The sequence below is a fragment of the Haemaphysalis longicornis genome, unplaced genomic scaffold (assembly GCF_048455015.1).
Source record: "Haemaphysalis longicornis isolate Haplotype H1 unplaced genomic scaffold, Haemaphysalis longicornis Haplotype H1 scaffold_8, whole genome shotgun sequence".
Taxonomy (NCBI): domain Eukaryota; kingdom Metazoa; phylum Arthropoda; class Arachnida; order Ixodida; family Ixodidae; genus Haemaphysalis; species Haemaphysalis longicornis.
The window spans coordinates 96,846,565-96,870,284 of record NW_027526445.1 but is presented as its reverse complement, the minus strand read 5'-3'; the positions used below and the strand labels follow the sequence as shown (position 1 = coordinate 96,870,284).

The 23,720-nt window shown below is 47.5% G+C and overlaps 1 protein-coding gene across 2 annotated transcripts in view; it reads right to left on the bottom strand.

Moving 5' to 3' along the window:
• LOC144149144 (uncharacterized) overlaps nt 1-23,720 on the bottom strand; it is a 580,336-nt gene that overhangs the window by 15,864 nt on the left and 540,752 nt on the right. For both annotated transcript variants that reach the window (XM_077680685.1, XM_077680684.1), the window contains exons 2-7: nt 22,851-22,964; nt 19,495-19,641; nt 17,538-17,666; nt 17,098-17,241; nt 4,316-4,397; nt 653-762 (exon numbers count right to left, since the gene is read on the bottom strand). In XM_077680685.1, coding sequence (XP_077536811.1) covers nt 653-762; nt 4,316-4,397; nt 17,098-17,241; nt 17,538-17,666; nt 19,495-19,641; nt 22,851-22,964 — 726 coding nt within the window. The remainder of the gene's footprint in view (nt 1-652; nt 763-4,315; nt 4,398-17,097; nt 17,242-17,537; nt 17,667-19,494; nt 19,642-22,850; nt 22,965-23,720) is intronic.

Below are 23,720 nucleotides of genomic sequence, written 5' to 3'. Positions count from 1 at the left end.
TGTGCTAATTTGAGCCAGTCTACACAGTGCAAGCAAAAACGGGAGCTTGACAAATTCCCTTCAGTGTCCCTTTAAGTCCACGATTGCAGGCGATTTGCTTCTTCTTCGCTGCCGGAACGACTTTAAATTTACTCCGTCATTGTTGTTGTAAGCGTGAGCTTCCTTCAATTTTTGTGTTGATAATAATTGGACGTCACCTTGGAAGGGCGTACGTTATGACGTTTCTTTTTCGTTCCGAGCAAGTGTTGCCACGATTACGCCGAACGCTGGAGTTTTTTTTTTTTTTTGCCAATCCTGTCCAATCTACCTAAGTGGGTGTGCTTGGCTTGAAAAACGTGCGCCGGGGACGCTGGGCGACTGCCGCGAGGCACGCACAGACGAAAACTCGTCATTTTCTTGGTTTTTTAGCTGTGGGGTGGTCACCGCAATCTTGGACAAGCTCCCTGAGTGGGTATGGCTGGGTTGACAAACGAGCGCCAGGGACGCTGGGTGGCCGCCTCGAGGCACGCGCGCACTTGCGCGCGCTCACGTGCACCTGACATTTTTTGTGGTATTTTCTACTACGGACACGCAAAATAACGATTTTCTAAACGGCTTCACTGTTAACAGCGGCTGGTTAGTTTGGGTAATGACAAAAATGGGGTGAACATACATTTGACCCCGGTGTCTGTGGAGTAGGTGCCTTGGGGAGCTGGGGACGCGGCCGACTGCTGGTCGTCCTCATTGGCCTGGTTCTTGTTGGCCTGGTTCACCTTGCGGTTTCTGGGAGACAGGAAAGGAAAGCAGATGGAGCAAGTAAAGATTATATCAGCCCTTTTGTTGGAGAAATGACATCTTGCACCGGCAACCAGCAGAGTGTTTGAGTCGCTCGGGAACGGAAGCGCCTGATGTTCCGAATGCTGTGCTGTATGTCCTCAACCGGCACCTTACTTTGCTGTTTTAAGCATTGTCGCTTTAGACTGGAGGAATTGACATCTTTCTCGATATGATCCCATCTTTGCGCGGAGGATATTCAGGCCCTACGCTGATTTGACCTCACCGCCACACACACATCATGGCCGTGGTTCTGGTACTTAGCGCTGCAGGAATGGCGGTCCAATGAAGGGAACTCAGAAGTTCTGCTTATCAAGAATCTATCTGTGTTCGATTGGGAAAACCACGCTTCGGGAGGAAAAAAAAATACTTGGGGCACGTAAGTCTGAGCGCGTGCTTTGGCGGCGAAAACCTGGCTAAAATACTTCTTTTCTACTGCATTACATTTCTGTCTCTTTCTTCGCTTTAGCTTCTTGGCCCTGGGCTGCCTCTCAGCGCCCACTGGTCGCCCGAGCAAACAAAGGAGGCGGTGGCGGCCCCCTAGACTAGTGGTGCCAAAAAAAGTGGTTCTCTCTCTCTCTCTCTCTCTCTCTCTCTCTCTCTCTCTCTCTCTCTTTCTCTCTCTCCTTTTGGGTCGAATAACTATGAGAAGCTCGTCGACATTTCATTAGTGTTCCTGTCCTCACTTTAGTTTCTTCGCTTTTTGGTGCAAGTTAATTGAAGATGCACAGATTCCCCGAGACCAGAATTCTTCGTGGCTGGGTGCCCTTGTTCTACTTAATGCCGTCACGTTCATGTGTGACGTGGCCCGCACTATTTGAACTTTTGTTCCACTGCTGCCTGCAAAGTGTGGGGCGAAGGAGCGGTGGTAAAGCACTCGGTGGTATCGCCTATACTCGGGTACAACTTAAGAACGATAACGGAAGTTGCCGCTGCGCCACATCACCGCATCCGGATGTTACTCCGCGCGGCGCCTGTAGTGCGTTACTGGGAATATTTTGAACACGTCACGAGTCGGTTCTGTGATTTTTTGGACTTGATATGCTTTTAAATTACTGCAGCCATGACAAACAAACTACGTGAGAAAAAGCAGATGATATCAGGCATTCATAGTTATCTCTTTTCAAAACGCGCGCGCCCGTGGACATCCGGTTCCGTCGCTTAGGCGGAGTGATGCCGTGCATGAGCTACTTCCGTTCTTAACTTGTTGCCGAGTGTACCACGGAGACACATCGCACGCACGCACGTGGCCGAAGGAGTTAGTGGCAGTAACACTGCCGTATGAAACAGGAGCACCCATGGTTTATATATAGGGGAGTGGATGATTAGGAGCAGGGGTGCGGATCAGTACAGTCAAAAGAATATAATCTGCTATCGAGAAGAAAGAAATATCATTACTTAGTCGGCTCCGTAGAGGAAAAGTCTTTCCTTTCTACCATGAAACAGAGTGAAAGCGATGATATCGAGTTGGTTGAATATTGCATTAGCGAAGCCCGAAAGGTTTCCAGACAACAAATGGCAACGGTTAATGAAGGGGCCTGCGCTGCGGCCTTGTTTGGCATTTACGGCCTCGAAACGACGCTTTCGCATCGTAATTGCTGCTTCGATATTTATTGTTCGTTTTACGAAGACCTTTTCCTGCCCGAAAGTGCTGCCGTTCGGTGTTTCATTCCAAGAAGTGCGTGGTAGGAGGAAACTGGAAGTATAAACCGATCGAATCAGTTCCAAGTATACACTGAAAGTGAACAAGGCAGTCGAAATTTTGAAGTTTCAGTCAATTGGTAGTCAGTTCCAAGTACATTGAAAGTGAACAAGGCAGTCGAAATTTGGAAATTTCAATTCATTCCTAGTACGAATTATGAGTTAGAACTAACAAGAGCTCATTGTACTATAATGATCACATAATCGTAATTACAATTTACACACACATAACATGGAAGCCTGAAAAGTCACTTCTTGCTCCTTTAACTGAATCAGGTACATTCACGCCATATTTAGCATAGCTGTTGACTGGGCTAGTTGGTTATTCATAGTGGTGATATGTAGCGCAGAAAAAACGTACGAGGACGGAAAGTATACACATGGACACGCGTGTAAACGTAAACACGCCTGCAGCGCGTGTCTGTGTGTACACTTTTAGTTCCCGTGTGCTTTTTCTGCGTATCACCACTACATGTAGCGCCCTGTTGTCATACAAATATTACAATGTGAACAACCTAAGCACGCAATGCAAATCCAACGACACCCAATAATGTGGCCTCGGGACAACAACTACAAAAATTAGTAAAGCGGAGATCGCAGGTGGAGCATCGAGATAAAGAAAAAGTTGCTTGAAGATTTTGTCGAGCATAATAATACTAACACGCTACAAACAAAACCAATCGTGATCACCATGCAGATTCCGCTACCGACGGCGTCAGCGTGGAGCAGGAGCTGTTATTCGCTGTAGGGTGACGAGCTTACATATTACTAGGAGATTACGCCGCATTTTATGATAGATGACCTAGTTTCGACCGAAGCAGTAAACGTCGATAGCCACAACAGTTCCTTGCCTCAGTCACCATCATTCTCTCGCATATTGGCAGTGTCGTACGCGCATCGCCGTATTTTTCTTCCTTTCGCACTGTTGCGCCCTGTAGCGTTTATTTTTACGGTTGGTTCCGTCAGTATAGTGATTAAAAGTCTGCGGCCAACATGTTATCTCCTGTTTCCATGTACGCGTTCCAACCGTAGTAATACGAGCTGTTATGTGATGCATCTCAACAGACTCAAGTTTAAGCCTTTGAGACCTCATAAAGCGAAAATGCTGTATCTAGAAAGCAAGATATATTTATTGTAATGCCGGAACAAATACGAAAAATTCACAACTCGCATGACTAGGTATTCAAGGAAATGCGGCATTATTAAAAGAGTTTGAAAGGTGCACAGCCAAATGGGACCTTAGCGGCTAGACGTAACGAAGGAGGGGAAACTTGGAATGGGGGGTGGCGCTTACTTTGTTTCCTTTGCATGTGGCGAACTTTTGCCGGTGAGTAGATAGGAACCGGAGGACAAATACCAGGAATTTGGTCTGGTACTTGAGCATTTATCTGCTTTCGATGTTGCATTTGCTTTCGATGTTGCATGCGGAAAGTAAACACTGCTCGTTTTTATTTTATTTATTTATTTACAAATACTCTTAGTGAGAGGGCAAAGCAGGATGGGGAAAACAATACAGAAATCATATACAACATTTTGATGAAACAGCAACAAAAGAAACATGCTGGAGAAAGAAATGCGAATAAATAATACTGTGCTACAAAGGGCGAAGTATGTTTGTAGCATATTTGCTTGCCAGGGAATGGGGAGTGAGGAGGCACGAACGACCCCCCTGTTTTGATGAAAACAGCTCTCTCCAGTTTTCAATAAAGAGCCCTTTCTCGCCTGCTGGGCCAACGTCCCCCTACACAGGGACGTTTTATAAGACCCGACTCTACTATCAAGGACGACGCCGCGGACTTACCTGTACAGGTAGACAAATGCGCACACCACCACCGGAAGCATCAGGGCGAAGAGGATTTTGAGGGCGCCACGGCCGCCTCTGTCTGCAAAGAGAAAGAAGCATTTTCAAAACGGTGTTATGCACTTACTTGCATAAAGTCCTTGCAGAATTGCGAAGGTCAGAGCGGGATTCAGCTAGTGGGGACACCGAATGAGGCGGGAATCAGCCAATCGGGGCAGTAGATTCACCCCCAACAATTGTCCCCCGCAAAAATCAAAGCACGCCCGCGGCTCTTGGACTCCAGCAGAGAGCAGACAAAGCACCCTGTGAATCTTTCACTTTTTCACTTCTTCACCCAGAGTCGCTTGGTGCATTCAGCGTTGAACCTTGACTGGCGCATCACGTCTTTACGCACACAGTATGTTCTATTGACCCGCACTGCAAATTCGAGATGCCACTCGGGATTTCCAAGCGTCACGAAGCAATACTAGATTTTATGACGCCGAATTTCGCCTGCACGCGGCTCTTTTGCTTCAAGTTAAATAAAATTACGTCTCCCCTATGCTCAGACTGCGATGTACGAGAAAACCCGCAGCACCCGATTTGTGAACGCGCGCGATTCATTGCACCACAAGTGTCCCTGGCGACTTTGCTGGGACCGTCGCTTTCCGTGGGCATTCAGCTGAGGGACGTATTAGGTCCGTGGTCATGTCCTAAACCTGCCTCATTCGCGACAACATCTCTGACTTCCTACCGCCGAAACACAGGTCTAACCTAGACCCTCTAAATAACTGAACGCATCCCCGCGCGTCATCATCAATATCGGGACCAATTTCACCATTATTGTCCCCATTTGGCGTAGCAAGCTAGGCATCTTAAATCGGCTGGAATTGTTAGAAATAATAAAGATCGCTCTCCCTCTCTTTTAGAACATACAGTGAAAGCTCGTTAACTCGGATCTCCATAGGGACTAAACAAAATGTACGAATTATCTGAATGTTGAATTATATAGCGAACGACAAAAATAGCACATTTACCATTCTTTTATGCGCACTTTTACTTTGCGAAGATGCCAGTGACGCTAGTCCGGCTTTGGTCACACAGCTGGGAGGAAAGAATAAGTTTTCGCCAGCTAGAATTTCTGCATAGAAAGAGTATTGCATCGAGAATGCATGCGAAATTATTGCAGAAAAATAATAGCAGCTTCTAGCCTGTAAACAACCGTGTTGCACCGGCTGTTTACAAACCGCGATGTACGCTGGCATCCTCACCGCGGTTAGGGCGAAAAACGGATGGACAAAGGACGCCACGTTGCGGTTGACGTTTCGAGAAGTTGTTCGCGTGAATAAGCGGTGCGGCACAAATTTGCACCGAAATAATAAAAATCTATGGCCATAAGACAATGCGCATTCTTGAAGAGAGGGAGTAGGAGCGCCCAATTATCCAAATTTTTGAAACAACGGGGACCGAATCAACGAGATTTCGCTGTATTGTCAATCCTACTTGGGATTTACTCAAGGCGGATAAAGCATAAGCTGAAAATTTCAAAATTCTTGTACTGTTTCTTTGGCTCATTACTGGCTGGGGCGGTTCGCGCCTTGCATCTTCTGCAGCGGCGCACGAAGTTAATGAACATAGGGTGTCCGTGCGTACGTCAGGAAGCATACTCATTGTCATTATAACCATGAACCGCAACCCAATTACTGCGGATGACGTGCTGTCACTCAGTACTTAGCCGAATGATCTGAAGGGTGGTGTTGCCCCTGCTTGTGACCTGTTCCTTATCACGGCCTGTTGCGGTTGACTAAGGGAGGAGAACAGCACGCCACCGTTTTTCTTGACGAACAAAATGAGGATCCTTATTCATACAAGGAACAATATCTGAGGCCACCGCCCCAACCTGAACCCGGTGTCTCACCAATAAAGTGTTTTTCTCTCTCTCTCTTCAGAAATGTCACAAGTGACACCAAAGTGACGTCCCTTTGAGAACCAGATTGAGAACGAGTGTGTGCGTGTGTCCATTCGGGTGTGTTTTGAAAATACTGCGTTCAGCGTATTGCTGCACTTCGATGATGTATGGATTATCGCCAGCTTGTGATGAATACAGCTGCCGTAATATTCTGTCCCTACGCATTCCTGGTAAACAAGAAGTTGCATAGAATAATGTTGCTTTTATATGTACAGGTGTTGTCTGAAGTAATTGTAACACGGGAGCTGTGGCCTACCCTCACAACAGCGCCGTGTAGTTACACCGGTGGAAAACGAAAGGACCAGAGCACGCATGCGCGCCTGCCGAAGGCGAAAGTCCACCTATACCTCTAAAATCACTCATTTTAACCTGGCTTCGAGCATTCTCTGAGGCAGTTTGTTCTCTGCGATGGCGCTAATAGCAAAGGCTTTTCTGGATGCATCTTCGGCACACTTCCACAGCAAGCGAGCTGCCGGAGAATCGGCGCTATCTAGGAGTCTGTGGTGACAGTTTTTTTAAATGCAGAGCATTTCAGTAACTCACGATGTCACCCGCGTTGACGTCCGTAGTCCGCACCGTCGTTGTCCCTACTATATAAAAAAAATACTATCCGGCACCCGGTTTCGATCCCTCGACCCTGCGGGCGGAACGCAATGTACATGGTGCTCCACCCACTGCGCCACAAAGCCGAGACAGAATGGTACGCTACGAACGCGCCTTATATCGTTGACTCATTCAAATTACTGCTGACGAGCGCTCTCTCGTCAGCAGTTGCCACAAGTGCAACAACATTAACGTAACGCAAACTACTTAACGTCGTGCGCCCCCGGAAATGCTCTGCATTTGATCGTGCCCCTCGCGAGTGGGATGTTTCACTGCGTCTTCTCTCGGTCGCGGGACCCGTGGCGCCATCTGGCGGAGGCGCGGCACAACTCGTAGCACTTTGAAAAGATGCGGCGCCAGCCAGCTGTGTTTTCTCCTCCCCTCTTCTGCGTGTTTAACTTGGCATTTCAGCTTAAGGTTCGCAAACAGGAGAATATGGAAAAATAGTTGTTTTCTCCGACCTCGGTGGGCGTCGCATGATGATGATGATGATGGTGGTAGTGGTGGTGATGATTATTCGTGTCTATCGGGGCATCGTTTTGCAGCAATCGACTTGCCTGTTTTATTACGCTTACTTACCCTACTGCTAGCTAACAGAAGAAATAACAGCGCCGCGACAGCGCCGCATGCACAAACGGTAGCGGGACGTTAGTTGTTGGTGGCAATCTTAAATTATTGTCGAGAGCGACCATGCTGTGTTTTGAGCCCTCTATATCGGCTTCAAGAGCTAGTTTCCGCTATTATAAAATTGACGTGCCGACGCGGGCACGGCACGCGAGGAGCAGGTCGGTGAGGCCGCCTACCGGCAAGACCCGCTGAGTGGGAGCGGCTGTAGTAGGCGGAGCTTGGCCGTCGTCTGCTGGAAAAAAAAAGCGTGACGTACCGCCGAGCGGATCCAATTACTGCGCGCATCTCGAACCCATCCTGTTTCTCTAGGTGGTCTTGCGCTTGGTCCGGGACGTCCATCTTCCAGAATGCTTTGGAGGCGCGGTGAAAGGGTAAATGCGCCAGGCCTTATTGCGGGCCCTTTTAAATGAACTGTAACTCGGCTTACACTAAACTCTTTCAAGACATTTTGCGCCAGGACGTTATTTCGATAGTATTCCAACGATTCCGCACGTAAAATCGCAACATTTAGAACCCTGGTTACGGCCCATTTAAATGTATAAACCCGTAACATTAAAAATTCTTATTTACGTTTACAATTTCGCCTACAGAAAATTTTAGAAGATTTCAGATAGTGTTCCTAAATACAACATTGTGGCCACAGGCATGCTCATCACTACGAAATTATTTTTATACATTACAACTTCTTGCGATAAATGGATTTTGATTTTTGTTTTATGTTATTGCTTACATTTATTTTAACCCAATATCCTGTTAAATCCCGATTTGCTGATTTGCTGTTACAAACTATCGAACTGTTTAATTCACATGTCGCATTATAAATTCTGGAAAACTACTTGCATGACCCGTATCGAATAGTTGTCGTCAATGACATTATCTGCCGAAATGAAATTGAAAGAAAGTGTCGCTTACACCGATCCCTACTTGGCCCGTTATTATTTTCAAACATTTTTAGGCGTGTATGCTATCAGCACTGTAGCCGGCACCATTTTGCTGCGAAGGATTCTCGAATTCAGGTTAAAAGAAATGGTTTTAGAGGTATGGGTTGGTTATCGCCGTCACAGGAGCGCACGCGGGTTCTCGTCCTTTCGTCTGCCGCCGGTGCAGCTACACGGCGCCCCTATGGGGTTCGGCCACATCTCCCATGTTCCAACTGCTTCTGACGGCACCTGTACGTGTGTACACAACAATAACATTCGTAATTCATTTTGCGACCTTTCCAATGGTTTCGCAAAGATGGTCTAAGCCACGCATTTTCTCTGAAATTTATTCTGTGGGCGGAATTCGTGGTGAAACTCGCTCGCGACGCTTCAGAAAATGACGAGGTTTGGCAACGCTTAGATAATGTGGGGCAGATGCAGCTGCCAACCTCCCTTCTGGTTTGCTCGAAACACTTCCGCGGCTTGTATTTCCGGCGGTCTGCAAACAAACACGCCCGCTGCAAGTTCCGCCTCGCTGTGTCGCTCCCGAACGTTCCTAATCGATGAGGATCCACAAGTCCGGATTTCTGGGGAGGTTCGCGTTCTTCCCTTGAATAATTCAGAGCACGTAGTGGCAAAGTACACGGACGAAAAGAGGCGCTACACAGCACTGTGTGATGTTCCTTCTCGTCCGTGTCCTTGCCTAGTATATGCGCTATGAATTATTCAACGGTAGGGGTTGTGGACGGAAATTGACTACTGACCGAGTCGGGCAGAAATGACGAAGTTTTTGTACGAGCCCTTTGTAAACCCTCCTTAATGCATTTGAGTTTCCTACTCGGCTGTTCGAAACCTGTAGGTATATATGGGCGTCGATCGTTTCCATAGGGACTAGGGTTGGCCGTTCTGAAAAAAGCCTCGCCACAAAATGGGGAGCGTAAATCGATTGCATCGATGCGGCGACTTTTGTTAACCCAAGCAGTAACCACAATCGATTAGTGGCCAAGAAGGGCTCTCCCAGGGCAGTCGCGCGCACATCGTTTGGTTGATTTATTCAAGCCGAAACCGAAAATTTTGCACAGTTTAGAAGAGCTGTTTTTGGGACGCCCTTATGAATGAATGAATGAATGAATGAATGAATGAATGAATGAATGAATGAAGGAAGGAAGGAAGGAAGGAAGGAAGGAAGGAAGGAAGGAAGGAAGGAAGGAAGGAAGGAAGTGTGCGAGGAAGGAGGGACGGTGTAAGAATGCGAGGTGCGGCTGAGCAGCCCTTATATATATATCACGCAGTGCGCAACGGCTCCTCAAACGATCACCAAAAGTCTATGATTGTTCTACTTTCCGGGGTTGTCCATCATGCGCTCGTCCATCGCTGTCGGGGAAGTTTTACTTATACCCATCGCATTAACGAAGTTTCCCATTGCAAAGCAAGTGTCGACTCTCCAGGATAGTTTGAGAAAGCTCAATCCGTTCGCCGCATGTGGCTACACGTGGATGTCTGGCCGTCTTCCTGGCATCTTTGAAGTGGGTATCACGAGTAGCAGCTGCGGTCTGCCATCTCCAGAAAGACTGCATGACAAAATGGGCGGGTCTAGGAATAATGACGTCTTCTCTTGGTTTGCTGAAGCTTCGCAGGAGCCACTTTCATTCGTACCGAATGTCAGCTGTTGGAAAACCGGATCGTTGCCTTGTGGATCGAGGCTTGTAAGCCTCGGTGGATGGCGTCTTGTTTTGTCCGCGGTCCGGGACTTATAGCAGGAACCACGTCGTCATCATATATTCCGCACGTTACAGAGTGGTGAGTGAGTATCTAACGCTACAGCCAGGTTTAGTTATCTAAAAAAATAGCACACCAAGGCCACGTGCTCGCTTAGATGTTACATGCCTTGTAGGTCCCAACTTGGAGGCGCCGCTGAGTTAAAGGTTTTTATCGCGCAGGTACAGGCGTTTTGCTAATTTTAATAATTTTGAAAGGATGTACGCTACTCTTTGCTGCCGCTCTCCCCTATCTAGGATCTATTGATCTGTACACTGAAGTTCAGAGTGAAATAGCAAGTCGTCGAAGACTTCTTGGTTAAATATATTTCAATCTTCTGAGGGGAAAGGAGAGCAAATAACGGTATTCAAACCTCAACCATGGCGGCGTACATTTGATCGGAGATTAAAAGCGCGGCCAACTTGGGCTCGGGTTTCTTTTTTCTTGAATTATTAAATGGGCTAAGCACTGAGAGCGGCGTACATTCCTTCAAAATTCTTGAGATTAGCACGACGCCTGTACCTGAAGCGTCTCCTCATGCAAGGCCCTCGAAGGCACGAAACACCTATGCAAGCCCATTCCGTCAATTCTTTATTTTGCTCGTGGTCGAGGCCCAGTGGGAGCCACCATGTCATCATTTCATTCCTCACGTTATTGAGCGGCGGAAGGAGCGTGTTTTCACGACTTCGGGAATGAGTGTGGTGCGAATAAGAGTGTGGTGGGAATTCCGTGTGGTGGGAATGCCGTGACGTAAGCACTTGCAGTCTCGGTTAAAAGTCCCCAGGGCACGCCCAAAGTTCCCGGACTACAAATAATTGGTGCCAAAAGTTGAACTCTCGAGTTCAATTAGGACATTTTGCTTTAGTTACAAAAACTACGCTATCTCCATTATCACGATGTAAAAAGTGTCATTTCATATGGAGAGTCACGCTGGGGCTTTGAATTATTTTCCTGCCTAAAAACGCTTGGAAATGCCTGGCCACTTTAATTCAAGACCGTACGCACCTATACGTGCGCACAGAAGAAGTCTTGTGCCAGCGCAGTCGTGCATCATTGATTGATTGATTGTAGGGTTTAACGCGCCGACGCAATGCCGACGATGAGGCCGTTGCTCCGGATTAATTTAGACCATCTGGGGATCTTTAACGTGCACCGAAATCTCGTACACACGGGTGTTTTTGCTTTACGCCTCCATCAGAAAAGCGGCCACCTCGGCCGGGAATCGAACGCGCGTTCTCGTGCTCCGCAGCACAACCCCTTACCCACTGAGCCACAGCGGCAAGTGCAGTCGTGCATTACATGTTCTAATTAAACTTACGCGGGATCGCCTCTGGATGGCGGTAAATAACTATTTCTTACAAGGTTGCATGATACAGTCCATAGTTAATTTAGACAGGCCATGATTGGTTGACAAGTGAAATAGATGTTTAGTATAGGAGAAGCAGTAGCGAAAATATCTGTTATAAAAAATAAACGGTCCTGGTTTTTAAAGACACCGCGATGGGCGCAAGTATTTACTTCACGTAAAATGAGAAACGCGGAGAAGGTATCAATACACAAAACATTACCGCGCAATTATTTGTGGCATCGAAAACTTTCGAAAAGCGCGAAAAATAATACGAACAACATAGATGTAAACTTACAGCCCCTGCGTGTGGTAATTGTTCAAAAACAGCGCTCGCGAATAATCCTTTAATCAACCCTTGCCTTCTTATCCAGTAATGTAAGATATCTTGCTCCGCATCGCAAAAATATATGGTAAATGGAAATAACTTGAGGCCATGCTTGTTATTTCTTTTCGTGAAGCAGAAATCCCCATCCGGCGATAAACGAACGCAGGGAAATTTATTCATGCCACCCACGGTATGTATCGCTACTTCGTTTTCTACATTTTCAACACGAGCACGTATTTCGCGTGCCGGGATGGAACGTAAATAATATGTTGCCACTTTAGACCATCGAATTAGGCGACTCAACCTTGTAGATGAGCCAAAGGGGTCATAATAAAAGTAACATTTGCTTAAAAAACACAGTTTGGTGATATGGCCGTGTAAAAAATCTTAGAGAATATTCCCTCTAGCCCTGCCCAACGGATGCGAAGCATGTTTGCTTGACGGCGCATACAGTACTCGCCGAGAGTGGTTGCTAAATTGCTTCGTCTCTAATAGTGAGTCTGTACGGCACGAAAATAGCAGTGTAGCTTCAGGAGCCTCTTGTACCCCCGTGATTCGGGCTATGCAGCGCAGGTAACGTCGACGCTAACAGTAAACCGAAAAGTTTATCCACGTGCACAACCACCACTCGATATTGTGCGGTCCTACCACGCACACAACAACGGGCACACCACATGCACAACACCGAGCATACCACGCGAACAATAATTCCGAACATCCCATGTGCACAGTTCCCAGCGTATACCATGCGCACAACACAGAGCACACCACGCGCGCAACACCAAGCACACACCCAGCTCAGAAACGAAGTTCAAACTACTGAAAAGCTCTTCCTTGGTACGCTCAATTCTGCAGCTATAACCTTCAAGTGAGCAGGCATATCGAGTTAAACTGTTTTGTCATACTATCGGCGCATGAACGGCCTAATTCGTTCGAGCCACTTTTTCGATGCGCTTGGCTCAACCGAGGGGCAGCGGTGGTTTTGCGTAAACCAATGCAACGCCTACGCAATATCTCGTGGATAAATATCCATTCTTAGCACCCTAAGAATGGATGTTTATCCACGAGATATTTATCCAGTAACCTCAGATTTGCTGATGACGTTGCCTTGCTAAGTAACTCGGGGGACGAATTGCAAAGCATGCTTTCCGCACTGGGCGAACAGAGTAGAACCGTGGGCCTGAAAATTAATATGCAGAAAACTAAAGTAATGATCAATAACCTCGGGACAGCACAGCAGTTTCAGATAGATGCCGAGGCAGTGGAAGTGGTAAGCGAATATATCTACTTAGGCCAAGTTGTGACCCCAGATCTCAACCATGAGGCAGAAATAATTAGAAGGATCAGAATGGGGTGGGGTGAATATGGCAGACATTCTCAGATAATGAATAGCGGCCTACCATTGTCGCTGAAGAAGAAAGTGTATGACAGCTCCATCTTACCGGTACTCACCTACGGGGCAGAAACTTGGAGGCTCACTAAGAGGGTTCAACTTAAATTGAGAACGACTCAGCGACCAATGGAACGGAAGATGACGGGTGTAACATTATGGGACAAGAAGAGAGCGGAGTGGGTCAGGGAGCAAACTGGTGTTAAAGACATATTAGTAGAAATTAAGAAGAAGAAATGGACGTGGGCAGGGCATGTAATGCGAATGCAAGATAACCGCTGGTCATTAAGGGTAACAGAGTGGATCCCTAGAGAAGGCAAGCGTTGCAGGGGGCGGCAGAAAGTTAGATGGGCAGATGAGATCAAGAAGTTTGCGGGGATAAATTGGTCACAGTTGGCACAGAACCAAGGTAATTGGAGAATAATGGGAGAGGCCTTTGCCCTGCAGTGGGCGTAGATAGGCTGGTGATGATGAAATATCCATTCCCCTCGAGTACACAATGAAGTTTTCTCTCGTACGTAGCAAAGGTTTAAGTAGCGTTTGAAATAGGTTGTCGCATATATATTTTTTGAAATGACGCTTGCACTTGGACCCTTTACAACACCTTACCTACACACGTTGAGCTCGAGCTGAAATGTCCCTGAAGCATTCTTCCCAACTGCGTGGTACCCACTTGCTGAAATAGGCTAAAAAGTGAGCTGAATAATCAACGCCAAAGGGCCTCTTGATGTTCTCAAGAATTTCGTTTCCATACAAAAAAACAAACCCTTACTGTGCGGCAGCAAACGTAGGAGCAAGAGCTTATCAGCACATGCATAGCCCGCAGGAAGCGAGACACTGGCAAGATGAAGCGAAAGAAAAATCGTTTATGTACTCGAGATGTTCATTTAGTTTCCACTCACGAAAAAGCGGGTCAAGGAGCGGTCAATAAAATCTACACCGATATCGCAGACGATAAAGGCACCACGCGGCAAAACGTACGAACGATGATTGTGTAAGACAACAATATGCCACTGCGCTGGTGGCAGTGAGGGCGGTTGTGTGCCGTCTTCATTCCTTTGCATGTTTGTTCCCGACTTACTTTCCTAATGGCCGCGCGGGGATCCTTATGGTACTGATATAACCATTTCAGCTTTGCTAACTGTTATTGTCATCCGGCCCTCCACGATGTTTGGGACCAATAGACGATTCAACAACGAACCACGAATGTTGAGACGGAGCTAGATTGACGTTCGAACAACATGGCATGAAAGGAAACTACAAAGTTGATAAGGTCGCCCGAGACAACGTATGGAGCATCTCAGTGCTCGGAGAGATCTTTTGGTCGCAAGGCCACTCTCACGTCAATAGCTAGGGACGACAAGCCAAAATAATGGACTCCTCAAAGCCCAGGAGAATACACCGGGCGAAAGTATTCTCCCGAGGGGGAACAACTACTCCAAGCGCCGCGACGTCAGTAAGATAGTCGGAAAAAAGAGTAACAAATAAAAAAACTTCCCGTAATAAAAACATAGGGTTAAGTGTGACCCGGAAGATGTTTACACTGTGGAAACAACACAGCCATTAAAGCCCAGGAGAATACACACAGCGAAATAGGTCTTACGGGGTATAACAATTACAAGCGCAGCGATGGCAGTAAGACAGGAGAAAAAGAAAAAAAAAAAACAGCTACCAACTTCCCTAAATAATCCCATTTTGGACGGAGCACAACCAGCAATGTACCGGAAGTGCAAATATATGCTGTTCGAGTGAGGTGCATTAAAGGAGCAGTGAAGTCCTATACACTAGAGCAATGTACACAGAACACACAACTGTAATTAGAAAATGATCTCTCATGACTTAAAACAATAGGCAACGCGATCCAGGTTTGCTGACACTAGCCACTCTTGCCAGGGCGTTCTCAGAAGTCACCTTTTAATTAAAAGGGCCGCTTTCTCGGTGTACGCTATATGTGAACCCGCGCGAAAGTATTTTGATGTTCTGAGTACTTCGACAACGCATAATTGACGCCACAACACCAGCTACAGAATAGACAGCACGTGTTAAATGCGCTTGTGGCCCTGCTGTTGGCCATCTGCACGGGTATATGGCTCCTGTGCTGGAGTTTTGACGATATTCAGAGCCCCCGTGCGTCCGACGCGTCTGGGTAGTACAAAAGCAGACGACCCTCACCGCCCTCCATGTGTTTTGAGCTACAAGCCAGAGCGAAAGTTTCTTGTACTTAATTTAATCTCGTTGTGGTGAGTTTAAATGACTGCACACTGAATAAAATAGCCCTTAAAATGGTTGCAGAGACCAAACAATATAATATCAGCTACAACAAGTCAATACATCGGCTTTCTTTTCAGCGAGCTGTCGCGATTGTCGTGAAATGGGTCAGTATCGCCAGGTCAGGTGGTCTAACTTCTTGACGATAATTATCGTTATTGCTTCTTGCGTACGGTCTCCAAAGGAAAGTTCACAAGTAGCATAAACACAAAAATGTTGCTCTCCTATGGTCCCTAGAAACAACATCCCTAGAAAATGGTCCCTAGAAAGATTTCTAGGGACCATGGTGCTTCCCGGTACATGAGGGAACGCGCCCTGAAGCGCGGCTCCCCTACACAGTGGCGCCAGATTTCCCTCTAGAATATAAAACTCTATGGTATCAGAAGTGGGCGAACGGTGACGCGCCAAATATCTGCGCGAGCGTTTTGCTACCTGCCGCCTACGCTCAGCCGCTGCAGCATCCTCCAACCAAGATGACGTACACACCATGGCAGGAAGAGTGAACTGTAGATGATTAGAACAACAGTGTGTGCGAGGGCGGCCCCACCTTGTAACCTAAAGAGCTCGCTCAGTTCCTTTTGCTCGTAACTAAGTCCTCGAACCACGTGAGGTCGCAGAACTTTCTCCCTTTGGCGGAACTGGGTTGTGTCCTCCAAGATGAGCACCGACGCAAGGTAGCATGCTACCTGCTACACGCGCTCGAACACAGCGAGCGACGTCAGCCAAATCAAGGCGATGCTCGTGCATTGGTTTTGCCTGCAGATAAACGCCACCTCTGCTTCCGCCCTTCTGGACGCCTGCGTTATCTCATTAGAGCATCTCCCTTACCATCGCCGCGCCAGCCGCGGGAAAGAAACGGCTGTCATAGTCCCAATGCACACGTGGACACCGATATAAGCGTTTGAATTTCGTGATAAAACGAGGCACGGCTGCGCGTATGCAGAGTACCGCTCCCTCGTTGACGAGCATGGCGCTATTCATATACATACGTTAGCGCCACGAAGAATACTCAAACACATTGTGGGTGGCTGCGACAAACGAACATAGATCCCTCAACCCCCCGCTTCCTACAACGCTTTGGGAGAGAGCCTTGGCCAGCTCCGCCCTGCCCCCTCAAAAAAGAAAAAAAAAAGAAAAAGAAACACAGCTGTGCTTCATCGGAAGGGTGGTCAACGCGGTCCGTGCTGAAGGTATCCAGGAACGCGGATGGCTATTCTGCAGCTTTTCTTGGTTTCATTGAAGCTAATTCTCTCCTAATTTCTCTCTCCACGTAACATGCACTGCCGCCGAGAGGCGGAAAAGTGAGTTACTGTCGTAGTATCGTAGTGAGTTACTGTGAGTTACTGTCGTAGTATCACGACTAGGAGTGAATCTACGTCAATGCTGTGACGAATTATGGATGCTCGGGCCGAAAAACTAGACATTTTATTTCCTTTGTTCTTTCTTTCTTTCTTTCTTTCTTTCTTTCTTTCTTTCTTTCTTTCTTTCTTTCTTTCTTTCTTTCTTTCTTTCTTTCCTTCTTTATTTATTTATTTATTTATTTATTTATTTATTTATTTCCCTATTCTGCAGGTGTAAGCACTCTGTGTACGTACCTATCTCGCAGAGCTGTTCGTCCGGCTGTGTGCCTTCGCGGATGTAGCCGTTCTTGCAGTCGCAGCGCTCGGCGCTGCAGTAGGAGTTGTTGACAAGGCTCTCGCAGTCCGAGTCGCGGGTGCACGCCTCGTCCAGGTACCTTCCTGCACACGCACATATCGCGTGAGTGGGAAGGCGTGCGAGAGTTCAGTAATAGCGAAAAAGTTTCGAAGGTATGTCTTCGACCACCGACCGTCTGCTAAGGCCGAAGACGTTTCGTGACTCTGATAACAAAGCGTTATTCTGCGAGATTCTTCAAATAGAGACTAAAACGACGGTTATCAAAGCTCTTATAAAACGAACAACTACCGGAAGGGGACGAAAGAACGAGTAGTAAGAGGGAATCATCCCTTCAGCCGTGAAAGCGCACGGTGCTTCGCGGAGATAACGGGACGCGTACTCGGTCTGCAGTCCTCCGTCTCGTCGTCCTTGTAGAAACCCTCCTTGCACCTGCACAGGCCCCCGAAACACGTGTAGTTGGGGCCGTTGCAGTCCTCCACGTTGTAGCAGGACTCGGGAGGCTCGTGACCTGCGTTCAAAGAGGAGGGCCTCGCTTAAAGATCCGAAATACCGCGCTTTGCATCGTTCGAATTTTTGGAGGGGCTGTGGTGTCTTGGCCTTCGCCCACACATAGGGGAAGATGCACCTTGTTACAGGGAGTTTCTCCAAAACTATCGACGTAGCTACAGCCGCTTGCTCAACCCACACTTTCTCGACCCAGTGCACAGCTACACACTTTCGGGCTGTACAGCTTAAAACCCTCATCACTCCAATCCATCTTTTTCTGCACCATTATTGGTCAGACCAGTCCTGCTTAAACTCCCAGTCCCTCCATATTTGCCACTGTTTAGCACATCATTATCTCTACACCGCACTCTACTGGGCTCGCGCGTGAGCTTTGAAGAAGGCTCGTGTGCCACGCCTCGCGCCATGCACCTGGTGCCATGCGCGTTGCGCAGGTCTGTAATTTCTTCCCACTTAGTGTCAGCAGCGAGGTATTCTGGCCAATGCTCTCAGCCTCATAGGCACTTCAGCCCACCCAATCAACTCTCGTCCTCGAGCCACGGCTAGGGATCTACCTAGTGTGACGACTGCTTCTGCCTCGTCCACGGGCCTTCCACGAATAGAGACTTGCCTGCGACTGATGGTCAATGGCCAACAGGAACGGGAGCGCTACGAATCGATGCACCAAATAATGAGATTTTAGTAAATGATAATATAGCGCATGTAATTTGACTCAGACGCTCCCAAAACGCCCATTAAGAACATCATCTCACCTGTCCCATACGCACCCCTTGATGACCATAAAATGCCGGAAGACGGCGATGAGCAGCTCATTTCCCCCCATGCCATATCACTTTGGAATGCACTACCAGATAATATTGTTTCTTGCAGAGACCGCAAAATATTTCGCGATAAACTAATCCGTTTTCAAAATACAAATGATACGTCCTAACAGCACATTTACCTCTTGCATTTAAATTTGTGTTTTTACTGTGCTCGCAGAATTTGTCTCCTGTAATGTATTTTCATGTTTTGTTTGCGTGTTCTTTTAGTGTTTTTCTTTCTTTATTTCTTGTAATCAGTGTGTACCTTCATATTGTTACATTGCTATGAAACTTCTACCTTGGATGTACGCCATCCGTTATGTAATGCCTTCGGGCCCTTAAGGTTGAATAAATGAAATGAAATGAAATGAAGTGTTATCTGAGCTGTGGCATCACGCAATGCAAGCATGAAGTTCTGTCTTGCGCTGTGCCACAGCCAAGATCAAACTTTTGAGTAAAATGGTACGCACGTTGATGCCATTCGCTAAGTTTGTTTGGGTGGTGGCATGGTTTGGTCAATTGAGTGCAATGTGATGAACATCATAAAAACAACAGATCACAATTATACAGAACGGGAGCCCAAGAAGACACAGTAAGCGCTGTTGTGTGTCCTTATGTTGCCGTCCTGCGTAATTTTGCGCTGTGGTTTTTATGCTGGACAGTATACAATTTGCCCGAATTTCAACCATTCTTCGGTGTGATGAAGTTGAAGCAAGGGAGTAGTAATAGTAGATGGGGTGCGGTAGCCGAAGACCGGCCAAACTATGGCAACTCTTTCGCTTGTCCGGCCAGCTCCCAGGTTCTGGCACCACTGATAATACGGTAACCAACCAGCATTCGGCCGTGAGCACTTCGGTGTTTTCTCGAACGCCAGTGTTCAGGAGAATAATGGTAAGTACCAGCGGCCTCCCATATGCAGGTGATAAAAAAAATAGTCATAGTGTTCTGATCGCTTTGGCTGCTGCATTTTCATAACCGTCATTCGAGGCAAACTGAAGAAGGATGAGGGGAGATAAAGTCACGGCTCACCTCGAAGGCAGCGGGTGACATTCTCGTCCCTGAGCAGGACACGTCGGAAGAGGGGTTTGCAGCGGCAGATGGAGTGATGGCAGTACGAGTTGTTGTCGTTCACCTCGCAGTTCTCGTGCCGCGAGCAGCTCTCCCCTAGCTCGATGCCTGCGTCCGTGCGCCCAAGTCCACGCATGGGCGGGAAGGAGTAGAGAATATAAAGAGAAAGAGAGAGAGAGAGAGAGAGAGAGAGAGAGAGAGAGAGAGAGAGAGAGAGAGAGAGAGAGAGAGAGAGAAGGATGAGGGGCACTAAGATAGGAGCGACCATCAGCCTCCCGTGACTAGCAGAACCTGTTGACTACGGCCACTAAGGCAAATGAATAAGGTACCCACTAAATAGCTTTTGCATAGTGCGAAGTTTGGAGTTTATTTGCGAACGTTTGCGTGCTTAAACTTCATTGCTAGCTTAGATCGGGTACTGTCTACGATATGTGAGTAGTGTTTTGTATGTACAATATTCGAGGTCGAATCAGTTCACTCACTCACTCACTCACTCACTCACTCACTCACTCACTCACTCACTCACTCACTCACTCACTCACTCACTCACTCACTCACTCACTCACTCACTCACTCACTCACTCACTCACTCACTCACTCACTCACTCACTCACTCACTCACTCACTCACTCACTCACTCACTCACTCACTCACTCACTCACTCACTCACTCACTCACTCACTCAATGAATTGATGAATGAGTGGGTTATTTGTTTAGCAACGACATACATACTTGTGGCGAGCTGGCGGTTTACTTGTCGCCTAACTCTTTCACGTGTCTCACGAAACCGCGCTCTTGAGAGAGAACGAAAGAGAGAGAGAGAGAGAGACAAACTTCATTTTGAAGCCTGTGTCCAAAGGACTGCTAGGCTTCTTGCTAGGGTTATAGGGACTTGTTTAGCCCTTGCGTGTTTTAATGTGATTCTATCAGTGGTTCAATAGAGCTCTTCAAGTGCCCCAGGGAGTGTGACCCATACCTCCCAGCTAGAACGGCGCATTGTTGCTAGAATTGGCTGGAGGGATGATCTCAGGGTCGCTTGTACGTTTGGGCATGTCCAGAGGGTGTGTTCATTGTTGGGGTGTTAACAGCAGCGTGAGCATTTGGTGTGCCTGGTCTGTATATTTTGGTCCGTATTTTGGTCCATATCTATTTGTTCGTATATGTAATGCTGCATGTGCATGGCTGGTAGCGCACTGGCTTGTGCTCGTCGAATGAAGACAGCGTCAGGGCGGGCGAATTTTCTAGGGTAGGGAGAGTGGTCCTCTGATCTCTGACGTCCCGTGAGTAACTTTCTACGAGTTTGATGCATTTTTCAGCGGTGCTTCTTTTTGTCATAGAAGCGAGGCCAGGGTATTGGGGGTGCCCGGTTCATAAAGAGCAGCTCGGGAAGGCGTGGACCTTCTCATCCCCCTTTACCCCTGCGTGTTCAGGGTCCCAGATCACAGTAGTATGAATCTCGGGGTGGTTGCGTGTGATGCTGGCGAGTGTGTAGCGCAAGAGGGGGGGGGGGGGGCGGGGGCAGATACGATTTTCTCATGGAAAACCACTTGCAGTCTTGCTGTCCGTGATGATGACCAGTTTCGTTTTGTCTGGCGTGCTTCTGTGGCGTTGACAATAGCCTGAAGCTCCAGAGATGTCGCTGATAGTTCCGGAACGTAATTGATTCCTGCGGAGAGGACGGTGCTGGGAGAAGCTGTCGTTCCTATTTTGGTGTCTTTCTGTGCACAGCGTCGGTGTAAATGACCGTTGTTCTTGGGGAGAAGTCTTCCTGTTGTAGCGGTTTGCCCTGTCAGCCCGGTGGCTTGCCTGATCTGGAACAACATTTTTGGTGTGCGCTTCAAGGTTCTATTGGCTGCACAGGACCATGCTCGCAGCTTTGGTGGAGTATGATGGAGGCGCATGTATGAGACGACCTTTAGTGGTGTTTGTAGTCTGGATTTGGGTGAGGTAATGCAACTTGCACACTTCCATGGGGCTTGGTGAAGTCATGACCAGGCAGTGCTTGGAACAAAAACTCTGCTTACTTTTCTTGCGGAAGCCGGGCTAGAAGAGGTCCAGTGTACCCTCTAAATATATGCATTGGATATATTTGTACATCTCCCCTCCCCTTTATTTCTTTTTTTAATTTTTTTCTTTTTTCTCTCGCAATTTCTTCCTGTCACCTCCTGTCACCCCATCTGGAGTAGCAAGCCCTACCCTCAGTGGGGCTGACCTCTTCAGCTTTCAATAAAGGTTCTCTTTCTCTCTCTTTGTCTCGTTGAGTGTATGCAGCGCGTGTGTGGTTTATAGCAGGTTAGTTTTGGTGAGCCTTGGGTGCCCGTTATTATACGGGTGACATTTCTGAGAAGTGATTCGGGTTTCTCGTGCTGAGTTTTGGTCAGCTAGTAGTAAAGAAGGCCGCACATAGCCCGTCAGATAAGGAGTTCGTCCACCACCTGGCAACATTCATGTTTCCTTCCACCATAATCGCGCCAGGACATCCTATTTATAACGTGGAGGATCAGGTTCGCTTGAGGAGTGATGGTTTTCAGCCAGCTAATGCGGAAAGTTGGGCGAGTTGGTTGCTAGTTAGAGAATTCATCGTAGTAGCCAATATTAGGGCAGGGACAGAGCTGCATAAGAGACGAAACACACGCTAGAACTTCTGCTCAGTTTATGGCACAAAAACGCGGAAAACGACGTCAAAAGATAGTCATACAAACACTGTGAAAAACAAATAAAACAGCATCGAAAACGTCTGACTTGCGTATGTCAACAAAAGCTCAATATCAGCTCAAGTCAACAAGTCAGCTGAAGTCAGCTCAACATAGGCTCAAGTCAGCAGGAATGTAATTAACAGGCTGGGGACAGACGTAACCTCTCAACGCAGGCATAAAAGCAAAACATGACTCAAGCACAAAACGGGGAAAAGAAATAAGATGTTTAGTGCGTCATTCGCAATAGGGCACATTGCTAACCCCTGTCACAGAACTTTGGAAGTTAGTGAGACCTTTGCGGATGATGATTGGTATACTCGCTGCATATGCACGTTAGAAACAACGCTTTACAATTCCAATAATTATAATAAAGGTTATGATCATAGTTTACATGATAGCGCCACGACTAAGATTTCGACACGTTCACTTCAGCACCCATTTAAAGATACACGCTTCCGCCAACATTTTCCCAGGCAGCCCATCCTGATGCTGGCGTAATGAATGGCGCTCAGCACGCGAAAACCAACGTCTTTCAGCTCACTCATGCCATGCCTTCCGCATTTTATGAGAAAAAAAAAACTCCGGCTGGCCTGCTTGTATACGCCAGGCTTTTTCCATACCTTCGTTGCAGGGCGGGTAGTTGCGGCTGAACTTTGGCAGGCAGATGCACACTTGCCCCTTGCAGAACGTGTTCGCCACGCCTTGGCAGTCGGCATCGCCATCGCACGCTTGGTCTGCGTAGACGGGAAAAGAGGTAGGAAGGGAGAGGTGGTGGTCGTTCAGTTGCGCAAAGAGGCACGCGCACACACAAATGAAAATAATGTTTACTTCAAGTGAGGACGAATTATGAGGTAGGGCTATAGATTATGATGACAAGTAAGGATGTGTCGGTACCCATGCAAACGTACGCGCATACACTTCTTAATGGGTTCGTGACGTAGATGTGGAGCAGTCGATCAATCTTTCTCCTTAAAGGCAATCACAAAGAAGGCAGAGATCCTTGGCTTGGTTCCGTAGCCTTTACCTACTTTTTTCACTCACTAGGAACGTTCAGATCACATTTACTGACAAAGTTTAAAATTTCCCGCTACACAATGACAGCTCCAACGCCATTGAATTATACTAAAACCAGAGCAACGAGCTCGTAATTAACACAGTACTGGCGTCGAAGCGGGGCGACTGATGTGAAGAGTACGCACAACCGCAGAACTGGCTTAGCGGCCTACGTCACAGGAATAGACCCTCTGCGAGTAAAAGACTGGGCGTCGCCAATGTTGTTTTTACTCCTCCTTGGTATAAAGCGTGTAAATGCTTTGTGCAAAAAATAGCGGGGTTAGTAATTGGCGCCCATGAGTCTGTCGAATGACGCAAACCTGTCTCTGTGTTCACGGTACCTTTAAAGAGCATGACACACGCCCACCGGTGGTCTGGCGCACACGTGCGTACCAGCAACCGTGGCATGCGTGAATACAATGCACCCATGTCTCAGC